Genomic DNA, 27,270 nt, shown 5'->3' on the forward strand with positions numbered 1-27,270 from the left:
AGAATATTGCTTTTGGGGGGTTTTGCATGTATGCAAAAACATGCATTTAGGTAAAGCTGAAGCTGTCAGAAAATGTTACAAAATGCAGTAATGTAACATGTCCTGAAGCTACTAGGCTCAATCAAAGCTCAGGAAGGCACTTTTCTGATGTGCTCTATTCCACGTACACTTATGCTAAAATGAAGCTGTCCTAGTCAGTCAGGGAGACAGCATGCAGTAGTGAATGACTCCTCTTCCACAGTTTCCCCAGTTATGTCATTCAGTGTGAATGTAAATCATAAATCCAACTGATTTTTGATTTACGTATGAACCAGTTATTTCTAAACTTTGAAGTCTATTCAAATTCCTCTGCTGCAATTATTGTAGAGCCGATTGCAATGTGTTTGAAAAGAGGAAAAAGAACAAAAACCAAAATTGTACCCATCCAAAAACGTTACTTACTGGAAAAACATTGAAACTCCTGAGCTGAGAAACAGCTCTCCTCAGGAGACACAGGTTTTGAGGTTTTGAGTACCTCTGAATGAAATTAATATCTGCTTTTTGGCTGGTCTGCAGAAAAGTACTTAGGTCTGAGAGACTCTAAATATTATTTTCTTTTAAGATGGAAATGAGAAATGGGTTTTCAAAATGCGTTTCATAGCATTTTCCAGCAGCAAGAAGGTGGTTGAAAATCAACTTTCTGTGATAATCTTCACATTTCAGGAGTTCATAGCTTTCTAAAATACTCACACTCTATGTTGGATTCTCTTTATATTTTGGTTCTTCCTGAGATTTCAGAATCTTAGACCAAAATTTGACTATTTTTGCATGAGAGATAAGTCAGCTGTTGTTGAGGGAAGAAAAAGATCTAACTGTGTTCTTTGCAAACAAAGGTACAGAAAAAAAACAGCTGAAGCTGAGAACTGAAATCTGGCTACTCACTGAAGACTAGGTTCAGAAAAGCACTTAACTGCTGTAATACAGCATTTAACTTTTAGCCTTCAGACTTCTAAAGTAACTGTGGTATTGGTAATATGTCCCTGAGCCACAGTTTGGATACCTAAAGGCACACCAGTACAGCTAAATGACAAGTGAATATGGAGCAGGATTGAGAACAGGACTCATCCCTTGCTCAGGTCACAGCTTAATTGTTAGCCCTCTTCACAGATGTGTTTTGGACCTCTCCACCTGTCTCCCCATGCAATACACTTTAGGCAGGATAGACACTGTCTCCAGAAACCTGCATGAACCTATCTGTCTTGTTGTGGCCCCCTCCCTTCTTTCAAAGCTGAGCAGAGTGTAGTCTAAGCCCTATGAAGCCTCCGGTCTCACTTCTAAACACACAACATTATATTTAGCTTCCTTTTACTCCCACTGCCTGCACTACTGACTCCTATTATTCAGAACACTTTGAGCTGAAAAATAACCACCCAAAATAATAATTTTGTATTTTAGTCACTCAAGCACTAAGTGGAGCCCAGGGGAGGTGTAGTGCCAATACGATGTGGTAGGATGGGATGCGGCCAGCTTGGAGCAGAAGGTGTGAGCTGAAAGGGAAGTGAATGCAAGCCAGCAGGCACAGCAATTCATCTATGCTTGTATTTTATATCACCAGTGTAGCATATTCTGAAACCAAATTCTGCAACATTCAGCTTCATCAGCAAGGATCAGTGAAGGTTTGAGGGGCTTCTCCCATCTTGGAGGTTCACTAAAGAACTACTGGACACGTTTTTATGAGCGTTTAGCAAACTTTTGCTTGTTCAGCTTCAGTTGCAACCTTGATGTGATCTATTTTGGTCTTGGTTCTTCAGCTGATGTCAGGGTTCATCACTTATTGTAATATCAGGGACCCTGACGAAGGGAAATGATTGGCATGATTCTAAGGTTTTGGAATGCTGAACACTCGCTTTATTAAAACTATACTATATTACATTACAACTGTATTAAAGAGATGTACTATATTATACTTACTACAAAGAATACTAAAGAATATTAAAGAAAACTTGTGACTGTATCTTGACAGTTAGGACACAGCTTTTTTTGGTTGGCTAAGGAAACAAAACAATCTTCAGTAGAATCTGATTAATAAATTCCTTCAGTTAAATAATTTTCTAACACATTCCACATGTGCAAAACAACAGGAGCAGCAAATGAGATATCATTTTTTTCTCTGCTTCTCTCACATATTCTCTCTGTTCAGAGGGCATGTGAATACCACAAGGATCTGCTTGTGCTAGTCTTTGGCAGAGGATGACATAGATAAGTCAGATGCAGATGTAAATAATATTACAGAGGCTTCTGTAGAAACCTTCTCTTTGCTTGGACCCACCTCTTGGCTGCTTCTCTTAAAAAAGAGAAGCAGCCAAGAAGTGCTTCTTCTTCCCTCCTAACATAAGCAGAGGACCTTGCTTTCTTGTAAAATGCTGTTAATGATGCCACCATTTTGCATGAGATATTAAGACACTCAGGCAAGATATGAGACACCTGGGTCCAGCTCATTCTTTTTGAGTGGTTGGAAGTTATACTGGTTCTTCACAGTGGAGTGTGACCAGAAGGACTCTTGTTGAAGGACTTGTGTAATGTGACAAGAATTTCAGATTCACAGGGCCTGTGTAAATAGGTACTCTAATGGGCCTTTAGGGTCCTGTCCTCCAGATCTGGGACATGATCTGGATCTCTGGCAGAGTAAAGCACAATCATCATTTTCCTCTCAGATTGCTCGTGTTATAAAATAAGGCTCACATAAATATTGATGGCATCTGATCTATATAAAGCCAATATAGGAAAGGTAATATATAATATAAAGACAGGGACTGTCTTCTGTCTTTTAGATATGTTTTTCAATTAGATTGACAGGAAGTTTTTTTTGTAAGATAAAGATCTTATAGGTATATGTCAGCCCAAGTACCAAAGTGGATTTGGGAAGGTGTGGATGGGAAAGCATGTGGATTCCAGAATTTAGGGGTCAACGATGTGATGATAACTTGGCATTGAGAAGACTACTGGAACAGGGAAGAAGCATAGCTTTAGGCATGAAAGGAACCTAGCTGATAAAACTCTCAGTTCTCACAAATGGAAATATCTCTGGCTTTAAGCAGCAATTTCAATGTAAATTTGAAGATTCTGATGTTGACTGTAAATATAAATACTCTCTTTCTGTGGTGCTAGTCTTTTTGTAAAAATTGACCTTTTCTAGGTTTGGAGGTATACAGCAGTTGGATAAATGACTGAAAAGTAGTTCTGAGCAGTGAAAATTATAAGTCCACCTTTTTTTTGAATTTGGATTTTCTGCTGTTCAATAAGGTGTTCAATAAGGAAGTTTCCCCTTGTGCTTTTTCTAACCAATGGGTCATTCATAGCATCATTTTCAATGTGGATTCTTTGATATCTATGAGGAACTGACCTCATGTTTCACCCTTTTCCTCAGTAAAGGCAATAATAGAGCCTCTCTCCTCTTTTTCTCTCAGCTGTCTATTTAAAAGAAGAAAAACATGTAGTATCTTAATGCTCTGAGGCTTGAAGTGCTCAGTTAAATTTGATTGAAACTGGCTGATGGTTCAAAAGCTATTGGAAAAGGATGGATGAATTCTTCACACATACCATCAGTGTTGTACTAGTAAAGTGCAGAAGTTAGTCCCTAGGAAACTAAAGCAAAAATCCCTTCTGAGCATCTGCTATATCTCAGAACCATTTTAATTTAGAAATGTCCTGTGTAAAGACTATGTTCTGTATATTTCTCTAAAAATCAATGATTTGCATCAAAAGGGGAGAAACAAATTCCAGAGAAAAAGAAAAGAAACATAATTTTAGTACAATCCTGATAATAGGAGCTACATCAATCAGCTCAGCCTGTACCGCTGTACCTGTACCTGTAGGTCAAAGTTAGATTCATGCTTTCAGCACAAGTTACCATTATTATGGAAAAATAGTTTAATCCCTTCAAATTCATATCAGTAGAGATGTATTTATTGCCAAACCAACAGGTTGAGTGAAAGGAGTGCCATTGCTTTGCAATCTCCTGTCCAGGAATTTTGAAATCACTGAGGAACCTGCAGTTCTTTCTCATTGCTCTAGATTGCCAATCCAGCATGAGATACTTGTGCTCCACTGCTCCATGGCAAGATGCCAATGTGAGCAGTACCTAGTATGCACTTTTAATCCAAGTTAGAAACTCTGGCCTGAAAATGTACATTTTACCAGTACATATGACTTTTAAAGTCAGACTTACTAAAGAGATTAGAAAATTAAATACAGAAAAGAAGTTCACACATGCTGACATGTGCCATGCTGATGTGAAAATTGAAATGCATTAGATTGTCTATAATGCTTTTTGTCACTTGAGATGTCAAAAGCTTTCAAAAAAAAAAACGAAAACCCCCCAACAAACCCTGTCTGATCTCTTTATGAATTTGTCTGAGAAGAAAGAAGGGTATTTTTGTCTGAAAACAGAATGATATCCCTTTGTCACCGTGTAGTTCAGAATAAATTTATAGAAACCATCAAGATTTTCCTGGATTTAGTGTGCTTTAATAAAGAGGAGATTTTAATTCAGTGCTGGTGTGACTGACAGTTCCAGCTTACATAGGAAGAGTGAGAAGCCTCCTCAGGATCCTCCATGTTAGGATCAGTCAGTTACTACCCAGCTGATTCCCTGGATGTTTTTCCTTTGCTTTTCCAGGAGATTTTGTGTGGGAGGGCTGGGGAGGCAAGCACTGCTGTCAGTAGGGGAGTGTTGATTTTTGCATTCCTGAAAGTCGCTGCTGTGCCAAATGAAGACAATTGGCAGGGATCGATTAGCTTTGTAGGCGGGTGTTATCAAGGGTTGAGCTCTTTTCACAAATTGCCCCTTCTGCACTTACTGCTTGAGAGGCATAATCTCAGCCATCCCGAGATTCACAGAACAGGAGATTGATTTCCTCCTTTTTCTTTTTCTTTCCCTGCCTTAAACTCTGCAGGTCAGTCCCACCCCAGGGTGCATCCGGGCGTTAATGAAGATGTTGTACTGCCCTTACTGCAGAGGACTTCCCACTGTGAAACCTTGCAACAACTATTGCCTCAATGTAATGAAGGGCTGCCTAGCAAATCAGGCTGATTTGGATACTGAGTGGAATCTGTTCATAGGTAAGAAGAGTTTCTCTGCAGGGTTCTGTGAGGTTAGAAGACGCTGTTGGTCAATATTCAGAGTGAAGCAACTGCAGATGCTGCTTGCTTTCTAATTGAACTTCGTGGCTTGCAGTAAGAAATGACTGCTCGCCGTGCCCTAAGCCAGTCACGTCTCACATTTCATATTTCCAGAGGAGTGGTGTGGTGTTACAGCTCCTGAGCTGAATTATTACATGCTATTTGAAATGTTGAGAAAGATTTGGTTGAGGATTTGATAACAAGCTTAACATGGCAGAAATAGTGTGTATTACAACTGAAAACCAGGTTCTTGCAAGCTGAGAAGATAATAACCTTGTATAACATCAGTCAACATAAATCACAACAGCTGCTGTTCCTAATTCTGGTAGTACATGGTCAAAAAGCTTTAAAAGTTACATATATGAGAAATTATTAATTTCTCATATTTGCTTTAAATATGCTAACATCTCCCTTACAGTGTACTGAATAAAAGTACCAAACATGCAACGAAATGTCAGAATGGAGCATAGAATATTTATTTAAGAAAAACTGCTGCCACAATTTATTCACATAATTCTTCACTTAAATAAATGAGGAATAACAAAGAAAGAATCGTCCCTTAAAGAGCCATTCATTTGTCCTGTAGCAAAACAAAGCAAAACAAAAAACCAACCAATTAGAAAAAAAGCCCAAAACCAACAACCAGAAAAAAACCCTCCTAGAAGAGTAATATATACCAAGAAATATTACTTTTAAGTTGCTCTTGGTGAGAGGATAGGATGACAATTAGACAAGGCTGATGATAGTATGGAAGAAATGGAACAGCTAGTTAGCCTAGACTAATGAGTGTCATAGTCTAGACTGAATTTTGGAAAAATAAATGCAGCTGGAAAAAATAGGATAACACTTTCTTTATTGCAGCTGAAGAAAGGAAATTTATTTTCTATTTTTGGAAAGATAAAACATAAGCAATCTCATTCTGCTTAATTTCAAACCCCACTGACCAATGTGACTTTGAAAATTTGATTCTGACTCATTCATGGATTTTTGCTTTACTCAGCAGTGCAAGATGGATAGGGAGAAGAAAACAGGATGAAAAATGAATCAGAGTATGAAAAGTGAAAAAGAGCATTGAGGGTGCTATAAAAATAGCATGCTAAAACCAATATTAAACAAATGATGCAGATACATTTGCCTTCACACTCTCTTGTGCTGCTTAAAGAGTTGACATCAGAAACAGTGCTGTATGGAGGGATACCCATGGGATTACTGGGGTAAAAAGGAGAATCTAAACATCACCAGAAAGCTGAGTAGGACCTGATAGGAAAACAATTCTAACCTGTTAAGGACATTGCATAAGCTACTTCCCTTGCCATTGAATGATAAGCTAGTGCTGAAATGTCACTAACTCTGATTTTAAAAAAATATTGTACATTTTTAAGAAAAGAAACCCCAAACATTTGAACTAAAATAAGCAACAGAGTTTTTATTAAGGCAAGCACCTGTGTAAATCAAAAGCTGGAATTTAAGGTTTGAGCTGTTAAGAGAAGATTTTCTTTTCTGGTGCTTTAAATTCAGTGAGAGTCCTGGGCATGGTGAGATGTGTTGGAAAGTGTGGAAATGCTTACAGATTCAGACTTTCAGAATCTTTGCTGCAAAGCCCTTGTCTGCGTCAATGTCTCTTTGGTTTTCATTGGTCTTGCTCTCAGAAAATAAAAACTGCATGAAAAGCTTGTATGTTATGTTTAAAAATAGTACTAATTTATTAAAAACCATGCCAGGCAGGCTACTATGCAATTATCTCTGCAGGTCAGTGATGACAAGGCAGTATACAGTACAAATACATAAAATCACATTTCCTCTTTCTTCTAACTATACAACTTTCCCTATGTAACTTTATGGGGAAGAAAATGGAGGAGATACAAAGATTTTCATGTGTTTGGAAAAAGCATTCTGTTTTATCCCATTTTTCAGGCCTCTGACAGCTTTGCTGAAGATGAGGGTCCTTCCTTTATGAAAGACTGAAATGAGGCAAGTTGTCTCTGTCTCTGACAGCTGTCAGAGGCTTTCTAATAACACATGCAATTCCCTTAGTGGTAAACACAACAAAACTTCTACTCACTGAATTAAAACGAACAGCAGCATTTTACAGCACCGCTGAGCTATGAAAGATTGGAAATGACGCATGAGCAGTTTTTATCCCTGTTCCAATACTAGGAACCATGCACTAGTGAAAAAAAAAAAGATAATTTTGTGCATTAACAGTCTCTGCCTAGGCAGGAATCCCAAATGTTAGTGCATATTCATACACAAGATAGTTTTGCTTAGCTCATAATCTGTGCATTGCAAAATAGTTTTGCTTAGTTCCTAATCTGTGCATTGCAAGGTTGTTTTGATAGAAGCTGGTACTAGGAGAAAACTCTCAGATATGTTTGCCAGTAACTAAGTAAATCCTGTCTGCATGTCCTGATACTGTTCTGTAGTTACAGCAATGGTCCAGCAACAGGCAAGATCTGCACGTGAGGAGGAGCAGGGGAAAGTAAACGAGCTGTTTGACAACAGGATGTGTTGCATGTTTCACCTAGTTTATAAATATAGAAGTCAGGACTGAAATCACATATATATAGCTCTAATAAATCTTGCCTCTACTTTCAAAGCTAGGGAGAGTGGGACAACTTCCCCTCAACATCTGGTGCTTTCCAAGATTTTATAGACTGTGAAAATTGGTAGGAGGTGAAACAGCTGCAGCAGCCTGAAACATGGCTTATTATATATATCCTGGTTTGTCACCTTAAAGTCTGTGTCCTTTTTGTGTAACATTTCATTATAGGCTTTTTGTATTTTGTTGCCTATATTACTGCATGATAAAATCCAAATGTTGCATATCTCATTCTAGGATATCACCTGCAACTCAGAATTTTGCCTGAGAAAGGAAAGCAGTCTTTAATATCATATTATAATTATAAAACTGTAATGCAAAAATGCTCCTTCCAGGTATTTATATAAAATATTTAAGAGATATTTAAAAGCAAACCCGCCACACTGACTTTAAAAATGTGTGTTTTGCAAAGCTTGCTTCTGATGTTTTGCCTGTCAGTTACCCATCATAATCTCCTTTGCACCAGTGGCAAGCAAAGTTAGCAAATGCAAGATAAAAAGCATGAGCAGAGGAGCTGTACTGCTGAGGAAGGAGATCGCCTCAGGGAGGAGTTGACTGATTCTGTGGAGTGGGGAAAAGGGGATTTTCTCTCTCATGGTCCAACAGATATAGTCAAAATTATGCTTCTCTCCATGGAGCTATACCAATTAACAGCAATAAGAATCAGGCATCCCACTATTCATTCTGTCACAGAAACAGACGAGATGGATAAAATTATTCCCACTAACAAAAATTTAAAGCCCCTGTATCTTAGGGAATGGCATCCAATTTTAGCAATACTGTTGTTACTCATCTTTCTCTTACTAACCTGTATTTAAGTCCCTGTTCCTATCTTGAGATTCTTTAACTTTCCTTAACCTTACCTTTCCCTATAATTGGTCATTTATTTCCCTTCAACTGCTCTTTTTCTCAAGCAAAAGTGTCAGCTGAGGAATGAGCCCACCTCAGTGGACACCACACTTTCTCTTGGTATCCTCATTCAGCGTCAGAATCAACAGCTGTAAAAAGATTATTTCCATGGAATCAAGTGCATCTCCTTCTGACAGCTGCCTTAATTACAGGTTCAGGATGGCAAAGTGGACATAACCCATTTGTTTTTTGGAGAATTTCTTTCACAATTAGCCTTAGAGTTAAGTTTCTTCTGTCTTGAGACAAAAACATAGATGATATTAAATCTGAAAATCGAGCAAGATTGTGGGCCAAATATGACAATCCTTATGGAAGTAATTCAGAACAACAGAAGAATAAAAATCCAGCTAGTTGTTTTAATCATAGTGATTGCTGTATTTGAGCTTTTATTGTGGAAATCCAAAGTAATTGATAAATGCTTTGTAGCTATAGTTAGTAATGAAGTGAAATGCCTGCATAGCAGTGTATCAGATGCAATCCATGAAGGTTTGACAATGCATAGCTATTTTTTTTCCCCTACAAATTATTCAGTGATATCTGAGACTCACCTCAACCATACCCCCATGTTTTATTAGGCAGGAGATTGTGGAAAACACTTCATAAGTAGCAGAGACTGCATCCCTGCCTGTGAAAAGGAGCCAAGAGTTTATGTCCACAGCCACCCCTCTGCTTAGAGTGGGGAGCAAGTGGCTTTGCTCTGAGTGTGTTCCATATTTGATGAGCTCTACTGTGCAGCAAGGCAGATCAGCATGCAGGGTGTTCACACTGCAGGATTCAAGGCCTGCAGAGCTGAGAACCAGGCACCTCCTACTGCCCCCATCCTGCCAGGCTTCACCAAAGGAGAAAATCATATCTGCAAGGCTTCAGCAAAAGATTCTCCTGCTAGTGTTAAAATTATTTCTCTTATTGTCATTACAACGGCTCTGCATTACTAATTAACATTCTTCTGGTTGTGCATTAAGAATTCCTTTTTTCTTCCCATCAGTATGATTCAGACACTTACCTTAGGAGCTCTCCTGAGGAAGAGTATGCCATGCAGTCTCACTCAGAGCAACTAAATTATTTTCAGAAAAAGTGCACAACAAAACCTTAACTACTTACTCCTAGTGAAAGTTTTCGTGATGAAAATATGCAATCAATTTAGTTTACTGCTTACAAAAGTCTTCGTGTCTCTGTGCTTTCTCTGTTCCATGTGCAAGCATAAACATTTTCTTTTAATGCTTCAAGAGGCTACCCTGATTTGACTTTTTTAATGGCTTATTACAGGAATAACTGTGTCTTCAAGATTCACTTTGGTTCAGAGAAAAATCAGTCTAATAGTAATCCTTTACTATTTTCTTGTGATTCTTATGAGGTCTCAAAGCAACCTTCTCTTCTCCAGGCTGAACAGCCCTAGCTTACTCAGCCTGTCCTTGTAGGGAAGGTGCTCCAATCTTCCTGTGAACTTTGTGGTCCTCTGGATTTGCTCCAACCATTCCATGTTCTTATGCTGGGGACACCAGAGCTGGAGGCAGCATTCCAGGTAGGGTCTCAGAAGAGCAGAACCCCCTCCCTGACCATGCTGGCCTTTTAATGCAGCCCAGTGTTCCACTGGCTCACGTTGAGGTTTTCATCAACCAGCACACTCAAGTCCTTCTCTGCAGGGCTGCTGTCAATCGCCTCTCCAGCCAGCCTGAAGCTGTGCCTGGCACTGCCACCATCCAGGTGCAGAACCTGGTGCTTGCTGAATTTCATTAAGTTCATGCAGACCCACTTCTCAAGCTTGCCCCAGTACTGACCCCTGAGGGATGCCACTCATCACTGGGCTCCACATGGACAGTGAAGCATTGACCACAACTCTGCCTGGGGCCATCCAGCCAGTTCTCTTTACACTGAGTGGTCCATCCATGAGACCCATGTCCCTCCAACCTGGAGACAAGGATGCCATGCAGGACAGTGTCAAACCCTTTGCATGAGTCTGTGTAGATGATGTCAGTTGCTCTGCTCTATCCCCCCCCATTTCTGTAGCCTCGTCATAGAAGGATGCCAATTTGTCAGGCATGATTTGCCCTTCATAAAGCAATACTGGCTCTCACCAATTACCCCTTTGTTCTCCCTGTGATTCAACACTGTTTCCAGGAGAATTTGCTCCATCTTTCCCTTTTATTTATCTTTGCATAGTACAGAGCAAAGGTTGGCAGTATGTTGTAATGCTCAGTAGACAAAAGTCTTGTTCTGGCTTAATCATGGCAAGTAAGAGCTAAATCAGGGGTTTTATCAACTTTAGTAATCTGGAACTTGAATATATTTTCTCTATCACCCTCCTCCTTAATATTATATGAAAGTATTCTGTGCTGTTTTTTATATGTTAGCCTTTCACAAAGACTCTGGGAGAAAAAATAAGTTCTATTGTTTCCTCCATGGAGAGGCACTGCAAAAGATTCCTGCAGCCCTGGGGTGCCATTATCCAAAATTCAGAATTTCTGGTAGAAATTAATCAATTTTGGTTTCATGAGCATAGAATGGACACTTGAATACAAACACTAAAAGTTTGTAATCTGCATCTTGTGCTGATATAAAAACTGATAGAATTCATGGCCAAGACAGCCTCAAACACAAATCTGGAATATAAACCTTATTTTCAGTTACTATATGATTTAAATTATTTAAAATTCCAGACTAAAACCATCTTTCCTTGCTTTCTTTCTAAGCCAAAGTTATCATGACAGCTCAAGTGAAACCACCTTTGCCAACCACCAGAATGAAAGTAGAGAAAATTATCTTAACCTAATGCCTTTCATCTTTTCTGCTTACTTCTTAAAACAACTTGAGCACCTCCAGAGTTTGCAGAAGTAATAGTTTCTCTAAGTCTCTCCTCTGTACAGACTGTAGTAGCTATTATACACCAATATCTATTCCCTTAGTTGAAGTGTCTGGGTTGGGTGGATGGCTCTGAGGGTGTGAAGCCACATTATGATTATATATTAAAAAAAAATGAGATCCCTAGTTCAGAATTATTTTTCCCTAGTTTAGCTTATTTTACAAAAAACAAGGGACAATGAGTAGAGTACTCTGATATGTTGTACAACTGCAAATCTGGTTGATCAGAGGTTAAGAACAAGATTTGCAGATGTAAATCTAATCCTTTTTGTGAAAAAACCTTTTGTGTGCTTCAGGCCAATTAGTCTCCATAATGCATAGGTAGCAACATGAAAGAATTCGCAGTGCTGTTAAAAACACAGGCTTAACACCTGCTAACAATTATGTCAGTTCAGGTTAAAGATATGTAATTGTACAAATAAAAAGTGAATTCATCTTGACAATGCCTAATTAAAAGTATTTTACTTTTTGAATTCTCTGGTAAGCAGTAACCTCCATAATCCCATATTTTCCTCTTGTTTTCCAAAAATAGTATAATCAGTGCCTACAGTTTAAATACAATACCAAGATCTGATGGCTTATTTCAGGGAGCACCCCTGAAATAAAGGGGACATCACCATTCAGTAAGGTAAATAATAAGGTGTAGAAGAGGGGAACAGTACTTGTTGTTTCCCACTGCTTTTCTTACCTCAGAAGTATAAAGAATAGGCAACCTGGGTGTATAATTCCTCAGATGGAAATGAATTCAGCCTGAGAGAAGCTCTCTGATGTTGTGGGACTGCCAGAAGAATACAAAAAGCACCAGCACTTGCCTGCTGCTTAAACTCTACTTACCCTGCCAAATGTCTGTGCTCCCCCTGGGGCAATATAAATTCCTACAAGGGACTCACAGCATCCATTGCCCTGTATGTTTGCTTTAGGATGTGTCACTGAAGAAAGAGATTCCCTCCTGTAGGACTATGGGGATTGTGCTCCTGTTACTGGATCAAAAGAGCTGGGACTCATCTGGCCTGATCTTGCCAGGGACACCACTGACAGCTTATTACTTGGGGGGGCATCCTGGAAGGGTGCTAATGTCTTCACTCAGAGCGACTCCTGAAGACTGCAGCTCCTAAAGAGGGACTGTGGATTTCTGAAAATGCTAATGTTTCGTTGAATGATAGCAGCAGATCATGAGCTTTGACATGTCTTGTGGAAATCACAAATGGAGATTAACTATGCTGTCCTCTTTAAGGCACAGGAGATATTAGTGCCCATCACCCATCATCATGTCATACAGCAGCTACAAATACAGGATCAAATTCAGCCATTCTAGAATTCTGCTTTTGGCATGCAAACACAGTTCTCTTGAACTATATGATTTCTCCACATGCAGGAAAAAGCTTCTCAAAACTTGAAGTGATATCAGAGTAAATTACTCAGCATTTTCAGCAGGCCCCATGTTGACTGCAGCACTTAGATACTACAGCTTCTTTTGAAAATAGAAAGACTGAACAGCATTGTCAAAAAGTTTAAAAGATTTTATAATGAAACCATTGGACCCAAATGACGACTCTTTTGTTCCATTTTCATTCCTCATCTCCAACTCCTTCCTATTATTTCACATCAAAGGGAAATGTCTGTCTAGTACACATGAGCACAGTTTGTAAGTTGCAGAGAACAGCAAATTTCTCTCTGGTTAGATTCAGGGGAAGTGCTGGGGAAGCTGTTTTGCCACTGCCCTTAAAATGCTATGAATTAACCAGGGGATGTTGCATAAGATATATCTAGAAACAAGAAATATGTTCATTATTTATTGCTCAAATACTCTGTGGTTCTGGGACTATTATTTTGTACTTTTCCAAGTCCATAGCTATGCCTTCCCAAAGGACACCTTGCTTCCAGGAGAGCAGTAAACAGTGCTGCTATTTCTGTCCTAGGTTACCATGCATATTAGCACCTCAAAGAGTTTTCTCTTCAGTGGAGGATTTGATGTCTCAATTAATTGCACTTATGTAGGGCTGAATCCCTGTTTACCTGTTGGGATATCCCTCGGGCACTTCACTGTGCTGATCTCCCTGTTTCACAGGTAGGGGACCAGCTGGAGAATATTGTGCCTCTTACATGATCTGGTTTCCCTTCTGGTTTGGGGGATTTGGACCAGCAGGTCTCTCTGGCATATGACTGTGAATGAAGCCCACACCTAGACTACAGAACCCATAGTCTTTTTATAGTTCAGTTCCCTGGAACTCCATGCAGTTGGTTTTTTTTTTTCTTTTTTTTTTCTTTTTCTTTTTTAAGGATTGCAAATCCAAATGAAGAACATGTAAGTTTCATTTTACCCAAAGTAGGTGGGACTAAATATAATTTAATCAGTTTGAACTTGCTATTTTGGCTGCGCCTAATTGAGGCAATGCTGTATTACACTAGGAAGGGTGAAAATTATGTTATTTCTAAAAACATGTCTTTGGTTAAATCACCGTTCGACTTGGTCAGTATTGATAAACTTGAGATATTCTGAATTCTATTTTTGGCAAGCACCACTATTTTTAAAGAAAAAAATAATTGTGCAATAATTAGAATAGTGCCCAGAGGAGAACTGACAGTTTTATTTCAATTTTAGTTGAAATAAAATTTATCTCTCTGTCCATTTTCTTGCATTTTGTTTCTTCTTGTATTTAGCTGCACTTACAAACCTTATATCTGAGCAAAGTATTGGTTGCACCATGACTCTATTTTATACATTTCAAGTATTTTATCTTGGAATCTGCATCCATTTTAGAAAACTGCATAAATAAGAAACAGTTTTCATATGCTTATAATAAACTTGAATGTATGTAATATCTTGAATTACGTGTTTTCCTGATGAATTGATTTAGTGACTATTTCAGATTCTCTGAGCTTCATATTAGAAACAAATGTCAAATTATTCAAGTCTCCATTATTCAGGCAAAAGTAATGGAGAGATAAATGTAACTCAAAGCAAATTTGTTCTTCAAGTAACTATCAAAACACTTGGTTATATCTGAAAATACTTTGCTGAGTTTATTATACAGTATCACAATGATGTCAAAGCAAAACTGACATTGATTTGCTTTGTATTATAATTTTGAGCCATTGCTTGGTGAGGGCTAATCTGTTTATGATAAAGTCTTAGGTAGCAAATGATCCATTTAGAATCACAGATTTCTTTTTGGAATACAGAAATAAAATAGTGTTGGCAACCAGCCTTAATTTCTCCTTACAAATAAACCCTAATGGTGCAAATGAACAATACACATACAGGTAAACACACACACACACACACACACAAAAAAAAAAAGTGATTTTTGATGATAATCATTCTGTCAGATTCCATTAATTAGAAGTCTGAGGGTTTCTTAGTATCAGTTTCTTATGCTATTTTAGTTCTTGAATTTCAGAGAAAGTTTCAATTTTTCTTGAAGATGAAAAATTAACCCAAACCTCATCTCATTAAAGGAATTCAAATGTGTAGACACTCTCGGTCTAAATCATTGCATTTTTCTTTACTTTTTGATTGCTTTTTCAGGTCTTTTTTCAGGTATGAAAATATTGTCCTAGGCTGCCAAAAGCTGGAAAAATTATTAGCAATGTGCAAAACCTGCTTATTAATCTTGTATTAATATTACATATTATATATAATACATATTATACATATTATGCATATATATTATAATATGCAATATTAATACAGGATTAATGTTCTTAATGTAAACCAAATGTTCTTGTTCCTTAATATCAACAAAATGTTTTCTTTTTTTCTAATGAAGCCACACAGATTTACAAGGTCATTGAATAGACTCAGTCACTTTACTTTGTTTTGGAAAGACTTTTTAAAGATAAGCTAATAGAAGAAGGTGAAGAGTGTTTGGCTGAGCTATAAATTTCTCCTAACTTGGCAAAGAGACTGTGACAAAGATCCCTAGGTAGTAGGCCATATCAGTGCCAAATTCAGTGGAGCAAAAACTTGAAATCATTGGAGAGATTAGAATTTTAGTAAAACACAAGATTCAGGAAGTAATTATTTCTTTCTAATAAGTGTCCTATGGATTCCCTTCTTGTAATATTTTGACCCTCCATTTTTTCTTGTAAAGGATGCTTTATCAGAAGCAGGAAATAAGAGGAGAAATGTAGATTTTTTTCCTTATCAACAGAAGATCTTACCATTTCTAAAGTCAAGAGAAGTAGTTTGATGCAGAGTGCTATGACAGAGCTGGTATGGCCAAAATTCATTCAGCATTTTTGCAAGAGTCGAATCTAAAAGTGTTCTGATGCATTTGGGAAATTTCAATGTGTTTAAAAAGTAATGTGAAAAACTCTGCTCCTATATTTCTTATTTCTCTGTGTTACTCAGTGTCACCTGCCCTGTAATATAACATTCAACATCCCTTAATGTCATTTATATTGCAAGTTGACCTATGGGAGTTTAAACTCCCATAACATGTATTTTTCATTTAGCCACCAGAACTTTCCCTGTCAGTAGGAACTCACCTTCATAATATCAGACTCCAATTTTCAGCAGCAAAGAGCCTTTTTATCTGTCTTGTCTTGTTAACTCTTAAAATACATTTAACTGTGAAGGAGAAACTCGTAGCTTGAAAAATAAAGAATGCAGTTTTGGTTCTGCTGGATATTTGTTGCTGACCTCAGAAGAGAGCCTAATTTTTCAACTAAATGATGCATCTCACTGTAATGTTAGAAAATGAGATGAAGGTCAGTCTTCACTCTCAGTGTATTGGTTACAGCACCATCTTGCACTTAATTCAACTGTAGAATAAGATGAAAACCATTACTAAAACAAATGATGGACCATGGAGAATGGACAGTGCCAAAAAGGCAAGAAATTATCCTGAGCATGAGACAATAAAAGATAGAGCACTCACAAGATTCTAGCTTGGATTTCACAAATTAAATGATACAAAAAGTCTTCCAGTAGATTGAGCTCTTTTAATAAAACATGTAGAATGTTTAGATTGGATCCACTGGCCTTTAGCTATACTTCAGCTTCCTTATTTTTGTATATTGATGAAAAGAAGGAAATTAACAGGATATAGACTCTCTCTGCTGCAGGAACAGGAGTGACAGTTCTGGCCACACACAGCTACAGTTTGTGATTTGTGTTTCATTTGTACACTCAAAAGAAGGGGTTATGTATTTCTTATGACAAACTAAAAATTAATCCATGGATATTTTGTCGGTTGAAATTTTGCTAACATCTGCAGTGCTGACAACATACTTTAAATCAGGTCCTCCTCTTTGTACTGCATTTACTATTTGGTTAGCTTTTCATAAAAATTAGAAAATGAAATATTCGTAATTTTTCCTGGGAGACTTTCTGCCAGGAAAATATTTCCATGTAAGTAATAAGAGATGTCTGCTCCAAGTTACACTGATGGCTAAAAAGACATTTCAGTAGTACAGAAATCATCTATTCTAGATATTAATGACTGATATTCTCATTTTAGTATGTTGACTGCACCTAGATAAATCACTTTCAAATTATTAGAGAGTTTTGAGGCATCTCATAATATTTCGTTTGCTTTTTTTCTCCATATACTATTAATATATTCTTACATATCTTTCAATCTTTCATTGATACAAGTGTATATTTGGTGGTTTGTTTTTTTATTCAAATGCAACTACTAGAAAAATACATACAGAGCCTAGTTGTCCAACTGACGTGTATTTTGAAGAGTGTAAATATAACATAATATTTTAAAAATTAAAAAGAAGCAAAATTATGGTAATATGCAAGTCATTTTAAGAAGCCTCCAAAATTTCCATTCTGATCAAAATTTTCTATAAAAGCATAATAAAAGGATTATAAATTACTCAGGTCAAAATCAGGAAGGGCAGTGTGGCAGAACTTTACCTGATGCAAATAATTTGCTAATGGAAGTATGTCAGTGAAAAATACACGAAGATCTAATTCCACTTATACTGAATGTATTGATAAAGAAATAATTCTGAAATTACTTCATTTGGTCAAGCTGCTTATTATTGAGAGAGGAGGAAAGCAAGTTCGTATTTTTCTTTGTGTAAAAGCACCTCCAAGCTCTTCATCAAGATTGTCAGTTTCAAGATGTGGAAGAATTCTCTCCCTTTACAAAAAGAAATTTTTTAGTAAGAATATCTAGTTACATGGATTCTAAAGCAGAATTACTGAATAAAGTCCAATGCACAGGGCACAGGTAGTGTTGTATGAAAGGTGAATTCACATTTGTTTGAAATCTGGTGATGTTAAACCCAAGCATGAGTCCAGACAGAGCTGACATGGAGATACCACAGATTCTCTTCCAATCTGCTTTGTCCAAGCAGAACAGGCTACAGGGCCCGACCAATAGGTGGCTACTCTTTACAGGGAGTGAAACCATCAAATCCATGTAACTTGCACTCTCTGGAGAATAAACATCTCAGAGGGAAGCAACAGGTTACAAGTAGCTTTTTCCAAAGTGTTTGACACTGAATTTTCTTTTCATTTTCTTTTCTTGTCTTATTTGGTCCAAATGGTCCAAGTTGTGTAGTCTTCTGGTTTATAGTGCTCTGTAGGTGACAAGAATGCAGTCCTTTCCAGCTGTGCAGTTTCATTGGTGGTGTTTGTGGGGTTTTTTTCCAGTTTTCTTTACCTCTTACTTTTTTTAGTGTTCTAAATAAATATGCAAAGCATATTGCACACAGGATTTTTGTAGCATAACTTAATCAGCATTGTAGGAAATGTGTTTCTACTTGCCACAATTCATGGCTTATTTTTCTAAAAGCATTCTATTTTATTGTCACTTTCACCTCTGTGGACTTCTGAAACAAATGTTTAAACTGAATAACATTGCATTTGTTATGCATGAAAATAATAAGCATTTATGAGGAAGAGTAATACATCTTTCAGCTTTTAAGTTGGTCACAAAAACTCTGTGTTTTCAAAAGTCTTTCTTGTTCAAATTTTTGAATGCCTCTCCATAAATTTCACCCAAGTCTGAGAGATCTGGGAATACCATACAAAATAAGTGGTTCCATTTCTCATGTGTTTTTTGGTATTCCAGTTCAGTTTATTTGCTGACATCTTTTTCTTGGAAACTGACTCTCAATATATCCTACACATATGTGCTGAGCTGTTATAAAAGAGACAAAAGACAGTCAAATCTCTGACTTACTGTGTTTCAGGAGAGGATGTTTTGAGGGTGAGAGGGTAGATTTTTCTGAAAAGTTCCCCTCAAGTTTAGGGTATTTCTCAAGGTAAACTGCAAGGCCTTTAGGCATAAAAGTATTATTCCAAGCACTGAAGGTCCCTAATACGAATATGAAAAATCTAATTAGCTTTTCCTAGACCAAATTGCTTTTCAATCCTTGTAAAAATATAAAGTTTAAAAAAAAAAAAGTAAAAATGATAATGAAATAGTAGTTACTGGATGTGCAGTCTCTGCTTTTCATTACTTCATACTGAAATTCTATTGAAATTAATAGAATAAATAACTATTATATTGCCATAGAACACCTTGCAGAACAGGATTACGATTCAAGGCAGATAGGTTAGCTATGAAATATCAATATTTTCAATGGAAAGTGGGTAGCTATTGAAATTCCTTTGAGTCTGAATTCCATAGCTACTCAAAGCTTTGGTTATCTGTCAGATCTCTCTAATTTAAACAGATACAGATAAGATAGGAAAATTATTTTGTTTGATTTCAATTGGATGACTGAATATTTCTCTGAAGCATTTAAACAAACTCACCAGATTCAAGCTATTACAGATGACCTCATTCAAGAACAAATAGGAGAATTTATGTTATTTTATGAAAGGTAAGAGAAAAGATGCAGAGTTGACCTATCCCACATTATATACATGGATGTATTTAATTAATATATCTTATCTAGTGAATGAAAGGGCATGAGAGCTGAGTGAACTCCCAAAAGCATGCTACACAACGTTTCAAGTAACAAAATTTTAAAATGTTAAAATGTTCTTACGTTCAAGAAACTATTTCAGCGGAGGCAGCAAGCTGATGCTTGAAGAACAGCAGCTGTAGTTTGTTTTTTTGGGGGAAATGGAGCAACTGCCTTCATACATTTTAGAGAAGTGCCAAGAATATGAATGGGCACCATCCCAACCAAAACTTATTTCTACAAAACTATTGTTTGAAAGAAAGAATGAATCCACACTGCAAGTACTATGTGTCACCTTTTAGTGAAGAAGAAAGAAACAGAGAATGGATGAAAAAAAAGGCTATCATAATTCACAGGATTCATAGGAATCACAATTTTTCCTTTAATTGACCATAGACCAGTAAAGCAACAGGTTTTATCCTTTTTTTCTAATGTGTAAACTAAAAAATTTTCCTGCAGTCATCTGGATGATCAGACTGAGTGCTTGGATTAACACAATATGTTTTCTAACTATTGCAGCAAATTGTGGGGTGAATTGCTGTCATTTGGGAATGTCAGGATGACCCACACATCCCTTCCTACTATTTGAACATGAAGTGGAAGATTGTTTTCCTAGTGAGAATGGCACCTGGTTTTGTCAACACATGTCAATTCCCAAAAAAGCTTGCTGAAAAAGATAAGTTTGCATGGGTTGAAAATTCAGACCACATCAAAAAAAGCTTTATTGCTAAAAGAACAGTAAACACAGATATCAGTAGGATGCTTTGCCACATGTTTTTACTGCAATTAAGGTGCAACATAAGTCTTATTTAGTTTAGGTACTGAAATCTGGTTAACATCCTAACTACAATATAAAATGGTAGCACAGATTTGAGCCTTAATTTGCTATCTGTATTTCCCCGAGCTCCCAAGTGGGTCCTGTAACCTGAGTCCACTGATGGCCCAGCCACATCTATTATCTATAAAGCTGGAATGGGTATTTCCAAGCAGAATACCATCTTTCCTCTTGCTACAGAGACTAACTTTTTTAAGGAAGGAAACACACAGCAAGAAGAGATGTTAAATAACAATCTTAATCAATCTGATTTCCAATATGTACAATTCCTGCAAGTATAAACCTGAAAAGAGATTAAGTATCACAGTTTGCAGCTTATGTCCTCATAAACTGCTACTAAGGAATCTCAACATTCCCAGAATCATTCAGACTCTGTCTCTATATCAATGACATTCAATCTGAAAAGGCCTATTCAATTCATACTTTTGAGACCATGATTTTCCATGTGCACTCAGAGAAATTATCATGACTATCTGAACTTTCTAATCACTGGGTAATTTTGTCTTTAGGAAGCTCTCACCTGAGACAGATGAATTGCTTTCCTTCTCTGCAGAAACTCACTGTGCACATGATATCTGCAGCAGTGATCCAAAAGAGCACAGGAAGCACGTAATACAGATCTCATGGGGTCTGAGCAGCTGCTGACCAATGAAGTTTTCACCCAAGCAATGGAGTAGATGTGCATTTTTTCATTATTTTTATACAAAATTCTGAGTGTTGCCTGAAGTGTGTCTTCATTATTAGGTGATGCTAATAATGATTCTGCTTCAGAAAACAGTGATGACAGACAGTCTTCCCTGCACTTTCCTGTGTTCCAGTCCCAGCCCTGAAGGCCAGAAAGCTGATCTCCACAAAATAACATACACATTCTTTTCTACTTTTTCAATAAGTGTGCTTAGCTGAGTTTGTTCTCTGGTTTGTCTCACCCTGTGACCCAGTGGGTTCTGGCACCATGGCAAGGGAGAGGATGTGTGCTGAGCTAGGAGACATCAAAAAATAATAAAACAACAACCCAAAATGCCCTGTCTTCTCAATGCTTTGTATTAATTATCCTAATTTCTCAGAATTCACAGAATCACTGGGTTGGAAGAGACCTTCAAGATCATTGAGTCAATCCCATGCCCCAACTCCTCAACTGAACCATGGCACTGAGTGCCACATCCAGTCTTTTTTCAAATACATCCAAGGATGGTGACTCCACCACCTCCACAGGCAGACCATTCCAGAAGTTTATGACTCTTTCAATGAAAAACTTTTTCCTGATATCCAGCCTATATTTCCCTTGATTTAGCTTGAGTCTGTTTCCTCTGATTCTGTCAGCTGCTGCCTGCTAAAGAGACCAACCCCCACATGACTACAGCCACCTTTCAGAAGTTGTAGAGAGTGATAAGGTCACCTCTGAGTCTCCTTTTCTCCAGGCTAGACAACCCCAGTCCCTCAGCTGTTCCTCACAGGGCTTGTGTTCCAAGCCCCTCACCAGTCTCCTCTGGATGCAAACCAAAACTCCCCTAGATTTTTACTTTAAAACTTTCAATCCTTTTTCCTCACACCAGCCAGACCCTCCTCAGGGATTCACTAGGTTAAGGTGTAGTCATAGCCCAGTCACCTTTTGGTGCTCAGGAATCAACACAACACCTGAAAACTAACAACTGAGATCCCTGAGAGGAGACCAGGAGAGCCTGGAAGCCTCCATCTGTGGTTCCTGCTGGATGAAGGAGCATGGAGCTGCCCCTGCTGTTCCTACTGTCTTGTATGGGGGGGGAGGGGGGGGCGACTGGGGCTGGTGCCTTGTTTTCTGCTAAGCATATGGTGTGGCACAGAGTGGGAAAGTGTGACAGAAAACACTTCTAGTCCTGTGAAGGCAGTGTGTGAGCAAGCTACATTTGGGAATCACTCTCTGGTCACGCTTTCACATTTGGCACCCATCCTGCTTAAGCCAGCCCAGGCAGTCCCCACGCAGCAGCCAGCTGTGTTTGTACCACTGTGCCATCACAGTGCCCTGAACGTGGGATCCTCCACTGAAACAAGCAGGGACTGGCAGCATGGGGGAGTGAGCTGCTGGATGGAGAGTGTCAGGGAGAGAAAAAGAGCTCCCTGGGCCAGTGATGTCAATGGAAATATCAGCCAGGTTGTGATTTAAGAGATTAGTTTGATGCTACCATGGACAGCTGCCGTGAATGGGTCAGTCACATTTCTGTCCCTGCCACAGGTTTGTGCCGTGCCTTTTCCAGCAGCAGTGGGGCAGCCAGCCTGGGGAGAGCTGACTGGGACCAGAACCCAGCCACAAAACTAGGATAGGCTTTCAACTGGGATAGCCCTCAGCTACCTGATGTAACTCATCTGCCACTATATCAACTTATGGCAGAAAGAAATCATTCAGGACAAGAAGTGGAAAGCTAATTTCATCTTCATCAGTAGATCTTTAGGTGCATTTTAAAGTAACATCCTTAAGGTGAAGGGTCTTGAAGAGCCAGTCTAAGAGCTGGAAGCTGTCAAAATCAGAGAACTCATTCCCAGCCATGTGTTCCTTCTCTTTCCATTCTGCTGACCTGTTTCCTAAGCTTTCTTCAGCCTACTACCTGGTAGAAAATGAACCATGAGGGGAAAGGTTGTTTGAAATTCTCAGCCAGAGCAACATCCATTCAAGAAGAGGACAACTTAAGTAGAAATGCAAATCCTAACTTTACATGAGATGACTGTGGTGACCATTGCTGAAAAGGTGTCTTGTAATTTATTCTGCATCCCTTTGACCCCATATGGCTGCATATTTGCACTGATTCCTTTGCACTCACTTGGATGCTGATAAGGTGTTTTTCTGAACAGGACCAGTGCCCAAGCATAAAATAATCATGCCTGCCACTTTTTTTTTTCCTGTTTCATTTTTTGTTTTGTTTTTTAAAACCAGTTTTGTTCTCAGTGTGTTCATTGAGTTGTCTTGGCTTATTGCCCCCTTTGATCACCATCCAAGGCATGGTAGGGCCAAAGTAAAAGCTGTGGATGCTCATAACAGGGAAGCCAAATGAGGTGTGGGGTAGGAGAGTAAGATGTCCTTCTAGCCTTTTACTACCAGGTAGTAAAAGCTCTTACCTGTTGCTCCATCTTAAGGGTTTGCTTTTAGTCCTTCATTGGATTATATACAGCACAATAGTGAAAAACATACATCTCCTTAGAGAAAATAAACTGTCAAATAATTTAAATGTTCACTATATATACCACTTCATCATTCTAGTTCTAATAATTATTAGATAACTACTTCACAGCTTCCTTTTAAAAAGGAGAAAATTAGTTATGCATAAATTTCTGCTTTTGATTTTCTGTCATTTGTATTGTTTCATGCTCTAGTATGAAGAAATTGTGATTTTGTTTTATTTTAATTTTCAAGTTATCCCATTAAAGACTTCTCACTATACTGAAATGCATATGTGATGCATACTACATCCTCCTACATGTTATGGACAAAAATATTTTAAAGTCTTTAATCAAGATGTCTTAAAGGCCTAACTATGTTTATGAACTGGAAATAATTAAGAAATAGGTAAGAAAAAGAGCAATTAAAATAATGGAAAATGATAACATAAAATGTTTTCTTCTGCAATTTAGAACAGTGGGCTGTGAAGCAGAGATTTGTAGGAAAGCTGGCAGAGATGGCAAAATCTCTCTTTAAGAGTTCCTGCATGAATAACAGTAACAAAATGAAAAGGAAAAAAAAGAAAACAGAGAATAAAAAGGTATTAGAAAGAAGGAAGGGTGAAATATGATGCACAGTCAAAGTCTATGTGGTTCTGTGCAGTAAATGTGTCAGTTTATTACACAAGGTCAGCTTTAATCAGGATCCTGAAATTAATGTCATTTTAAATATATTTTCATTTCATTGTATCAATGAAAAAATGGCATAGTTGCGAATACAGGTCAGTACTGCAGAAAGCTCTTTGAAATGCAGCTTTAGCCCATCTCAGAAAGGCAGACAATCCTTTTTCCTTGTGTTTTTGAGGTGTTTTAGCAAGGAATTCAGAACCCTAATAGCAGGTTTGGATGATTGGTGCTGACAGCAAAACTGAGTGAAGGCATTGCTAAAGGAGTTGAAAATGAAAACTATAATTAAATGCACAAGAAAAAAGGTTATAACTTAGAAAGAAGAAGTCCTCTCCATCTTCCATATTATTACTATTTTGGGTAATTAAATGTTATTTCCTCATAGGTATTCTTTTAACAACTGAGTTGGTCTTTGCATAGATATTAGGGAGATCTAGAACACAATGACAAGAGACTGTACACATGAGTTACTACCATTTTCAATGAAACTTACCAAGAAGTATAAAGCACAATTTCTTGTCAAAGCAGACCATGTGCACTCCTGAGTAGTTACCTTAACAATCTCTCCAGAGATGGTTAAATTGGAAATGGGAATTTCCCATGTTCTATAGGAATAACCAAGACTATATTGATGCCTTTTCCCCCCTACTATTAGCATATTTTCTCTTCACTTTTTAAAGCCACAATTTAAGCCTGATTTTTAATAGGAAAAATTTTAACATTTCAAGGTTTCATTGAGCCATACCCTGTATTTAAAATTTTTTTGTACAACTGAAATGATGCTACAGCCTTTTAAATTGCAGTAATATTATATTTCATTAATTACAGAGAGCTTCCCAATTAGATATTTTAGTTTACAGTGTTCTATGTTACCTCCTAAATAAACATGAGGTCTGCTGTTGCCAGAATGTTGAACTGTAGCAGAGTTCTGAGCAAAGAGTGAGCAAAAGGAGGACTGTAATTACAGCAATTATGGGAAAGTAATTTACTAGTTGTGCAAACTGAACAGCTTTGAAAGAGAGTGGATCGACCATAAAAAGAAGTTCAGTATTGAAAATAAATATTTTGGGATCTCTGAAATGGTTGTAATGTGGATAAGCAAACTGTAAACATTTTGTCTAAAGTGATATATTTTCACTTTAAAGGCCTTTATAAATATAACTTTGTGTTTTTATAAAAAGACTTAAAGATGTCAGAATTATGCATAGATATGAAGATTTGTCATTTCCCATCTGGTATATACTCAGAGCTTACTAAAAAAACCAAATAAATACAGCTGAATTGATGTGTCTTTGGAGAAAAAGAATAAAACCCAAACTTTTACATTTTGAAACAGGTGAAATGATAATTCATTTAAAAGGAAATAGGTTAATGCCAAAGGATGCAGGAATGAACAGAGCTATCTAGAGAGAAATTGATCAAAAATGTCTCCCAAAATGTAGATGTTATGTTTTATCCCAAGGATATTCATACTTATTTTTTCAATGCTTGGTTAAGAGAACAACATTGCTTTGTCAGCTGTTCCTGAAGACTCCACAAAATGGGGTTAAGGAAAGCAGGACCAGGTATCCCACATGAAATTTCCAAACAGTTCTGCCCCTCCACCAAATGTCTTACTCAAATTTTAAAGAGTATACAAACAGAAGGATGAAAACAACATGCTACCTTAAGTTTTTTATCAAATCAGGCCCATTTTTGCAGTGGCAAAAGCTAGGACCATGCTGTGGGTATGTCCTGGTTCAGGGCAAATTTGGGAGAGAGCCCCCAAAGGGCTCCTCTAGGAAAGCAGATTCAATTGGCCCCTCCCCCCCAACCAGTCCGGGAGCTTGGAGAAAAGTGGAAAAAAACTGTTTATTAAACAATAAAACCTAAACAATATTAAACAATAAAACCTCTTGCTGCTCCAAAAGAGATGACAAACCCAGAAAGTCCCCTCCTCAGGTTGCAGCTCAGCTCACTCAGTCCCTTATCAGTCCCTCCAGAGCTGGAAATTCCACGGCCCAGGCACGGCCTGGTGGCCACCAATGTGAGCTGCCGGTGCTCTGCTGGATGTTCAGTCCAGAGCAGGTTTGAACAGGTTCAAAGAAAAGGGAAAAAAGGAAAAAAACCCACAGTCCAGGGAACTTCTTTGCCTCAGCTAGCTAAAACTAACTAAAACAAAAGAAGAGCTCTGTCCCGCTGTCTGTCCATCCGCAGACAACACAGTGCAGGAGCAGGAATGTGGGGGAGTGAGTGCAGTGTCTGAAAACAAACTGCACACTTCTTCTCTCCCCCCTTCACTCTCAGAACAAGTCTTAAAGGTTCAAAACTTATAATTCAGCACAAACAGAACAAGACGACTGGGGATGAAAGCATCATATGGTCAGCCTAGGACAGGGTAGCAGTGCTCTGCAGCACACCTCTGTGCACTCTGCCTCCTGCCAAGGCACCAGAATACATCTTTGTGCCTTCATCCTTCTTAAGTCAGAAGTTAGGGTTTTCCCTAACCTTTACATCTGCATTCCATCCCAGGTGGAGATGTTGCACAGACTGGCTGCATCCCCACAGCCTCAGGGACTCTCCAGCATCTCACATTTAAGCAATACACTTGCAGTTAAAATGGCAGCATTTAGATCTCGCTTGCCTGTCAAGACAGAGCAGCACAAAACCTAATGTAATTGAGTGGATAATAATAGCAATATTTCTCTGATCTGATTCCTGAGAATGGATGTTCTGACTATCAGTTATTACCTGCACTTTGTGATTTTACATTCACGTTTGTCCCTGAATAATAGCATCCATTACAAGCGCCGGCCGTATTCCGCAGTCAAATTAAGCCACGTGGCAATTGTATGTTCCATTACTGTGTAGTAAGTCACAGCACCTAATTGCATTTTCACAATACTAAGTCATTACAAGCAAGTCAGAAGGAAATAACAAGGCCTGAATAAGTATTTATAGTCATTCAAGCTTTGAGGACCATTACATGAGAAACTGTCACTTATGCTTTGCAGGGAGAAAGTTAAGACTTCTGTCTATGAGTTAAATGCTTGAAAACTAAAGGGCTGGGCCAAAACCATTATAGAAAATAAACAGCTTCTGTAACAACCCTGCTGCTGTAAATGTTTCTTTTTATATGAAGCATTTGACTTAAATGGATTGCAGTTACTCTTGACAGAATGAAAGAGGGTACCCTAAAACATTTTAAAAAGCTCATGTATTCCACCTTTAAAGCTTT

At 38.0% G+C, this 27,270-nt stretch overlaps 1 protein-coding gene across 1 annotated transcript in view; it reads left to right on the plus strand.

Moving 5' to 3' along the window:
- The window catches only part of GPC6 (glypican 6), a 714,343-nt gene that overhangs the window by 510,751 nt on the left and 176,322 nt on the right, over positions 1-27,270 (plus strand). Inside the window, exon 4 of the mRNA XM_050980236.1 lies at positions 4,935-5,100. Within this exon, the coding sequence (XP_050836193.1) occupies positions 4,935-5,100 (166 nt within the window). The remainder of the gene's footprint in view (positions 1-4,934; positions 5,101-27,270) is intronic.

Source organism: Serinus canaria, chromosome 1 (genome assembly GCF_022539315.1).
Source record: "Serinus canaria isolate serCan28SL12 chromosome 1, serCan2020, whole genome shotgun sequence".
Classification (NCBI taxonomy): Eukaryota; Metazoa; Chordata; class Aves; order Passeriformes; family Fringillidae; genus Serinus; species Serinus canaria.